An 8,107-nucleotide genomic window follows, 5' to 3' on the forward strand; every position below is an offset into this window, starting at 1 on the left:
AACGTTTTAACCGAATTAGAGGTGATATAGAAGGTAACGAGGCAGGTCTGTAGGAGGGTCCCGTGTCCCTCAGCCCTTGACAATGGCGGCGTCCAGGTCGGAAGATATTCTTGGCCAAAAATGGGACCGCTGCGTCGCTGATACCCTCATTAAAATTGGTGAGAGGATGAGTGCGTGTGTGTGGCTGCTGGTGCCCCGTGTTGGGCACCGTGTGGGCGTGTACTGGAAGTGTGGTTGGCTGCAGGTCAGCTGTGTCACCCCGGCTGTATAATTGGGGATAAATGGAGGTATTTTTACGGTGACACTTGTTCTAGGACACGCTAAAGGCGACACTTTCTTATGCCATACGTGACAGTTAGCCAGGATGGTTGTGTGTTGCGTGTAAATGCCTCTTTTGTTGTCTTGACCTACAGCTACTTGACCTACTTGACCTATTTTAATGTTTTAATATTTTCACCACTGTGTTTTGAAATTAAAATGGTTGAGTTTGGAAACATTTTGACATTAAGTCGACACAATCGACTTGAGAATGGTCCAGGACGGACCGAAACGTCGTCGTCCCTTCACCTTCAAAGTGTGGTCTGGTCAACATACTTCAGCCACGTTATTGTGACTCATCGCCTGCATTTTGACATTAACTTTACCTGAACATTAATAAAAACGAAAATATGTCCTTGACAATTGCACTATGAAGTTTTTGCCAAAACCAGGTGTGCAGTGCAGGGGTTAAATAAAAATATTTATAAATATAAATACATTATTCCAAATAATATTTATAAATTAAAAAAGTTAGAAAATGGTATGATTTTATGAAAATTAAATAATTTACTGCATTCCTCTCTAAATTTCAGAGGGAAATGTGTTTGGTGGATTTGATATGTTAAGAGGGATCCATAACTGTATATAGAAGTTGGGATGTTGGCGTTTGCAGTGTACTGTATATGTTTAGATTAGGTTGGGTCAGGTTATATTTTGTTAGGTTTTAAAATATTTGTCAAACTGTAATATGGAAAAGTTATCTATATCCATACTACCTTTTGAAACGTCCTCATCAATAGCTTCTAAAGACAGATGGTCAAGAAGTTAATATTTCTTTCTTGTACACAGGTGGAGGTCTCACCCTAGGAGTTGTATTTTCTGCAATCGTCTTCAAAAGTAAGTGTTAAAAATAGCTATGTATTTGAAATTTGTTTTCCTGAGCAGGCTGTTCTGCCACTCCTTAAGGTATAATATCCATTGTCAATGGAAATTGATAATGCACAATCACTGAAAGGTCATAGGAGATCTTTGACAAGTTGTCGGCCACTTTGTGAGCAATAAAAGGGCAGCCAAAACTGCCCTTTTATTGCTCACACTTATAAGAGATTATTGTTTAAATATTATCTGGCAAATATTTGTTAATATTGAAAAATTGGGGCTTAACAATGCACATCACAACTACCAAATCAATGACATCACCTTGCAGCAGATTAATGATGAAAAGAACCTTAGTCAGAATCCACCAATCATTAAAAGTTGAACAGGTGGAAGCTGCAGTAAAAAAAGAAAGTCAACCAAAACTTTCAAGGGTCAAGTGAAATTTTTACTTCAAGGAAAAGATGGTAGTTATTCAATTTTACAAAAATATCTGGTGCACCCCCATTTGGACTACTGTATCCAAGCATGGAGACGACATCGTCAGGAGGACATATCTGCATTAGAAAAAGGTTAACACGATGGAAAACCAGACAAAAATCATCTCGGCTCTAATGCTAGAAACGGTTGAGGGCCACAGGATTAACATCACTGCAAACCAGATACAATGCGGCTATCGCATCGAAACTTTTAAAATACATACTAATTTGATGGATATTGATCCAGGACACTTCTTTAAAAGATTAGGTAAATGTAACACATACAAGGAGCAATGGCTTCAAGCTCAGCAAGCCACAATGTAGTACGGAAAACAGGAGATGCTTTTTCTCCCATAGGGTTATAAACTTGACACTGCCTACCTGCCAAAGCTGTAAATACCAAAACATTGTTGCAGTTAAAAAAAAATTCCAGGTGGATAAAATTATTGGGACAAATGGAGGAACCTTTGACAAGCCACCAGCTTCCAGTCCTCGTCAAGACCACAAGCGAGATGATGGCCCTTGGTTAAATAATTAAGAGGCTTCAAATTCTGTAGTACTGAAATTAAGTAGGTTATTGTGATTTATGGTATTGAAAGCTTTCCTTTTTTTCTTTTTCTTTTTTTTTAATATATACAAGAAGGTACATTGGGTTTGTGAGAGTACATAACATTGGTGATTTTTTTACATTATTGCAAAGCTACTAACACGCTTAGCATTTTGAGCAGGTCCTTAATCTAACAGATAATTATAAGTAGGTACATTGTAGTAAAATTTGAAGAATATTAATAGGTACATTGTAGCATAATTTGAAGATTATTAATAGGTTTTAATCATTTATTTGCTTTCAGTCTAGCAAAATTTGCATTCAACATAACTATGATATAAGATGATGGCAGTGAATACAATGATAAAGCTGCATGTCTTAGGCACTAATATTGAGGGAGTGGGTAGCACAAGATGCTGTGCAAGTTTGAAGCACAAGGTAGGAAACTATGAGGATGAAGTTGGGTACATTTTGGTTTTACTTTTGATTAAACCAAATAAACCTTTATTTGCATAGTGTTTGCAAAGATTTAGTTTGACTCTGGGGATATCAAAGAGATACTTATTTCTGCTGTGGCACTCATGGGTACTGTTACATCTGTCAAGGAAGAGTTTCAGAACAGGATTAGCATTTAAGATTAGCATTGTACATGTAAAGAGCACAAGAGAAGTGTAAAGTGTGTGTTTAGCATGTTTAGGGATTTAAACAGAAGTGACTGTTTAAATTATAAGTCAATGAAGGGAGTACAGTAAAGTTGTACTGTGCATTTACTATGCATTGTCGTGGCATCATTGGTACTCTTTTCGAGATATGAAATTAAATTAGCTTAAATTTAGTACAGTATGTTAAATTTTACAAGAAAGAGTACAATTGCTTGTATATATAGTGATCATTAAAATATCTGTAGATTTAATATGAATCTGAAATTGTTTGTCACTTTGATGATATTCTTGGTATAGAATCTGTATATGTATTTATAAGATTAATGGTAGAATATGTTAACCTATTTGATTTTTTATTATTTTACTATGCATTGTATGATTGTAGGGCGACCGTGGCCCCTCGTCTTCGGTCTAGGCTTTGGTGCGGGTATGGGGTATGCCAATTGTCAACATGAATTCAACGAACCATTCCTAGTGAAAGCAGATAAAGTTATTGTAAGTAGCTTCTGTATTATTTAATTCACTAAATTTTGCTTCTATTTGACATGTTTCTTGTTAGTACTGTAGGCTAGCTATGCCACTCGTACATAAGCTTTCATAGGTGACTTCTTGTTTCAGGTTTTAATTTAAAACTTTTTGTAAAACAAATTGTCTGCTCATCCCACTAAATGTTTTGTGAAATAAGTCATCTTAATCTCCCATTAGCTTTTAACTAAAGAAATAAAGGTCTGGATGTTTTATGTATATTTATGTAGGCCTCGGTGATAGATTTTAGAGCAATATTTAAATTGTTAAATTATACAATTTAAGGTGTAAAGAGATGTAGATACATAAATATAACAAAAATACGGATAGAGCGGGGTTGGTTTAGTAAGAAACGGATGGAACAGGGTGAGTTTAGTAAGATATGGATGGGACGGGGTGGGTTAAGTAAGATACGGATGAAATGGGATGGGTTTAGTAAGATACGGATGGAACAGGTGAGTTTAGGAACGGGCGGGGCTTTACAAATCAGATTGTATCCATGAGAATGGGTCTTGGAAGATTTTTAGCAAAGGGGAGAAAGTTCTATAGATTTAGGAAAAAGCATGTACTGTACTGTAATTGGATTAATCCTGAAGCATTGTGGGTGGGTATAAAGGGCTATGCAGTAGGAGGGAGTTTATTAACAGCAGTAAAATCCATAGCAGGGCATGTTTGAGAGCAGGGCAAAAATTTGCAGACGATTTTAATGTTGAGGTGGGTGCAAGACACGGTTTCTTACCTTACTACTTCAAGTCTTCTTACCAAGACTTAATGTTTCTTTGGCTCTTAAATGTAGATATACCAGTACAGTATATGGATGTTAGTTACTAGTTTAGGAGCTAACGTCCAGGATGCCTGGAGCAGGAATGGACAATGATTTTAATTAGTTTCCATTGTCAAAGATATGAAACCTGTTAGTCTTATTGAGGTCTCAATAGGCTAACTAATGATCCTTTTTGGGTTAAAAAAATAAACAAAACATAATATATTATATAATATTATTATTATTAGTATTTAATAAATATATATATATAAATATATATAAAATAATATTATATATAATATTATTTAATTTTGTGAACTTTATTGTTTTGTAATTAATTTTTGTAACTTTTGTAATTTTTCTTGGAGGAATCCCAGGACAGTTTTTAAATTATACAATAATTTCTTTCTTTCCTGTGCTACACAATAGTCATCCTGGCCTAGTGCCATATTTGGATAATTACTTACATCTTTCTTTCTTGGAAACTTGCAGACCACCACTTTAAGTATTAATAGCCTTTGGGGGGACAACTAAGGGTAATGGCTCAGAAAATGGTGTTAAGTAAATTTGAAATGCAGCTGTGTGAGCAGTCATACAGTTGCCTCCTGCTTTTTTTTTCTCCTTCCCCCTTTTTTTTTCTGCTTGCAGCATGTGAGAAGCTGAAGAGGTCTGATGCCCATGTGGAAACATTGGTGCCATTTAGTGGTGATTTTGAATACTAGGTTGCTGGGTGGGTTGTAGACAGTTATGAAGAAGACCCTCATTTAGTACAGTAGTCACATTTGAATGCGAGGGAGAACTTGAATAATTTCAGCGTCCATGGAATACAGCTGTTAGTCATTCTGTACCAGATAGAGCTTGCGTCCAATGACCCCCACTAGTGCCTTCAACAACCCTGCAGGGACAGCTTGAAAATATCCGTGCAGCACTGGTGCAAAAAATAATGTCACTTGCCAGACTGCCGTGATCCTTGTCCAGAGAAGACAGCGGATTGTACCTTCGGGGGCATCATTGCTCGGAAAGGTGCACGTTTTGTTTACTTGACACTATTTTTACCTCTATAGTTTCTTAAAGTATGCTGTTGTATCTTTTCAGGTTAAACCTAAAGCTGGTGCTGTGCCCGAGGCTCCTACAGAAGCCCAGTAGTGCAATAATGTAACAGTTTCTTGTACATTTTATCTTAAGTCACTTTTGTATATTGAGGAAGTCTATCCTGTAATTGGAGTAAATGCATATGCATTTTTTTTTTTTTTTTTTTATGTTTACTTTTACTCGAAAGTCGATGTTACTTCTGTAACGGCTTGTACTGATGCATTATGTAAAACTTACCTTTTGTAAATAACATTGTCATGGATAACTAATCTTTAATTTTCCTCCCGTCATGTGTAAAACGATATTGAATAAATTGTAATGAAACAATTGAATAAACAACAATTTTCACACTTGAAACAATTTTCAAGTGTAAATTGAATAAAACATTTTTTCACATCACTGAATAATTTTCACACAGATAATTTTAAAGATTTGAAAAAAAGATGGAATGGGCACAAATTTGACAATGTGGATTAAGAATAATGTATTACTATATTCATAAAATTACTTTGTTAATTCTTCTTAATGGGAAGAAGCTAAGTTTATTTAAATATACAAAAAGCAATTTAATGAAGCATAACTATATTGAGAAAATATTTGTATATTTACCAGCAGCACAATCAAAGTAGCAGATTAATTTTTAAATTGCAGAGTGTAGCATTCATGTGAGGAAAAGACAAGTGTCTGCAGGCTACCAGTTGTTACGGGACAATAAGGTAAACACTGAACTAGTGTGTGTTAGGTGTAAACAATTATACCTGACCCGGGTTGTGGGTACATAATGTGAAGTTGTATTCTATTGTTCTTTCCTGTTGGGAAAGACTAGCTACAGTGGAATGTTGAGTAAAGGGTTCCATAGTTATATGTTGCATTTTTATTTTTGTATACCTGAATTACATAATTGCCTATGATTTTAACAAAAGTATTTGTCTCCTGAGTGTAGTGGCAAAAATGTACAAAACCTAAAAGGTTTGGATTAATATAACAAAATTTACATATCCCCAAACTTTAGTGAAACTGCAAAAAAAAAAAAAAACTTTTAGAAATACTTACCAAAACACAAATACTGTACAAAGCTAAACAAGAGGGCAGGTGATCAAGATAGGTGAGACGAAGCCTATATATCTTCAACAAACTGAGGTATGTATCGTGTGTTATATAATGTGTTATAAGTATTGTATTGCGTGTTATAAATATCATGTACGTTGTAAGTATTATGTGTGTTGTAATGTGCGCTTTGTAAGAAATTGTGTTGCAAGTATCATGTACTATAAGTATATTTTGTGAGTACGTATTTATGGCAAAGTAGAAATTGAAAATTATATTGAGGCCTTACAAAAAGATCTACACAAGCTCCACGAATGGTCAGAGGAATGGCAAATGCTTTTTTTTAATACAGAAAAATGCAAGATCCTGCATGTGAACCATTGTAATGCACATTCCCCCCCCCCCCCCCCCAGGGAAGCAGCCCGTGACAGCAGACTAACTCCCAGATACTTATTTACTGCTAGGTAACAGGGGCATCAGTGTAAAAGAAACTACCCATTGTTTCTTGCCGGCGCTAGGAATCGAACCTGGGGCCACAGGATCATGCACATAGCTTCATTATTTTACATTTACCGTACTATACTAGAGTTAAACTAGTAGCCATTTGTTGGACCATTCTTTCAGTTTGTCCAGGTCATCTTGTAGCCTCTTTCTATCTTCTTCCATCTTAATCGTCATAACTTTCTCATCATCAGCAGACATTGTGTTTTAAGTGATGTGTGTGTTGTATCATATGTAATAGAAATTGTAAGTTCCCCATTGTCTGGGACAAGAAGTCTGTTTGGCTTATATAGGGGACAAGGGTGCAAAACTTATTTGCAATCGCATCCGACATTGTAATTGCTAAAACTGTGTTGGGATATCATTACATATGGCTGCAAGAATGAATTTCCCAACAGTAGGCACTCCATATGTACTCTGAAATATTATTAGAACACTCAACATTGTGAATGCCATTGTCAATGCTTTTAGACCAAATAGCATGAGATACCTGTAAATTTATAACAATTCATATAATTTATAAAGCAAAATTATACACTGGTTATATTGGTACATTGTGAATTATCAGAGTTAGTCTGGCTTAGCTTTCCTCAGAGATGAAGAAAGGTAGACCCTTAATTGATATTCCTTATCTTTTCTTTCTAGACAAGCCTCTTATCTGTAAGGTTGTAGTTGTTCGTATAGCAAACTATGGTTTTAATGACATGGAATGCTTGGCAGTCACAACACTGCCTCATTCAACTATCAAATAGTTTGTGTAAAAGTTTGCAAATTTTGGAACACTTGTTTTAGCATTTATTTAGGTGGTCTCATCTACATTGGGACAATATGAAAAGCATTGGGGGTGGCAAACGGTACCCATCGTGAGGTCACAGGTTCAAGATATAGGTTATCAGTTTCATGTGAGGACAATAGTTTTAATGTTAACTCAGATTTAACACTATTATTACTGTTCTTAACAATATAAAATTTGTTTAAATCGACATTTTAACAAATCTTAGTAAACATAAACTTCTATATTAAAATAATTCATTAAAAGTCTTTGGATCATAATGAAAACAGTTTGGTTTGTAACTTGAAAATAATATAAGCCTAAGGTAGTTTGTTTTCAGTCCAAATTATTATTAGACTGACAGTGACAAACTAAGGACACTCATCAGTGAGCCGCTTTTAAAATAACAATTTGTTCAAGATGCGACTGCTACACTTCTTCAGGTTATCTTCAGATGATTTTGGGTGCTTTAGTGTCCCCACGGCCCAGTCCTCGACCAGACCTCCACCCCCAGGAAGCAGCTCGTGACAGCTGACTAACACCCAGGTACCTATTTTACTGCTAGGTAACAAGGGCATAGGGTGA

At 35.6% G+C, this 8,107-nt stretch overlaps 1 protein-coding gene across 1 annotated transcript; it reads left to right on the top strand.

Moving 5' to 3' along the window:
• The first annotated feature begins 14 nt into the window (after positions 1 to 14).
• LOC123775086 (MICOS complex subunit Mic10) lies at positions 15 to 6,064 on the top strand. The gene is made up of 4 exons (XM_045769936.2): positions 15 to 158; positions 1,108 to 1,155; positions 3,208 to 3,317; positions 5,206 to 6,064. Exons 1-4 carry the CDS (start codon positions 83 to 85, stop codon positions 5,254 to 5,256), a joined length of 285 nt encoding a protein of 94 aa, XP_045625892.1. The 5' UTR covers positions 15 to 82; the 3' UTR covers positions 5,257 to 6,064.
• The last annotated feature ends 2,043 nt before the right edge of the window (positions 6,065 to 8,107 follow it).

The sequence above is a fragment of the Procambarus clarkii genome, chromosome 92, assembly GCF_040958095.1.
Source record: "Procambarus clarkii isolate CNS0578487 chromosome 92, FALCON_Pclarkii_2.0, whole genome shotgun sequence".
Lineage (NCBI taxonomy): Eukaryota > Metazoa > Arthropoda > Malacostraca > Decapoda > Cambaridae > Procambarus > Procambarus clarkii.

Bases quoted from the DNA above. Each gene is read 5' to 3' on its own strand.
- LOC123775086 (XM_045769936.2), top strand. From the start codon at position 83: ATGGCGGCGTCCAGGTCGGAAGATATTCTTGGCCAAAAATGGGACCGC. The intron at 159-1,107 runs GTGAGAGGATGA...TCTTGTACACAG, and splicing joins TGATACCCTCATTAAAATTG to GTGGAGGTCTCACCCTAGGA. The intron at 3,318-5,205 runs GTAAGTAGCTTC...GTATCTTTTCAG, and splicing joins TGAAAGCAGATAAAGTTATT to GTTAAACCTAAAGCTGGTGC.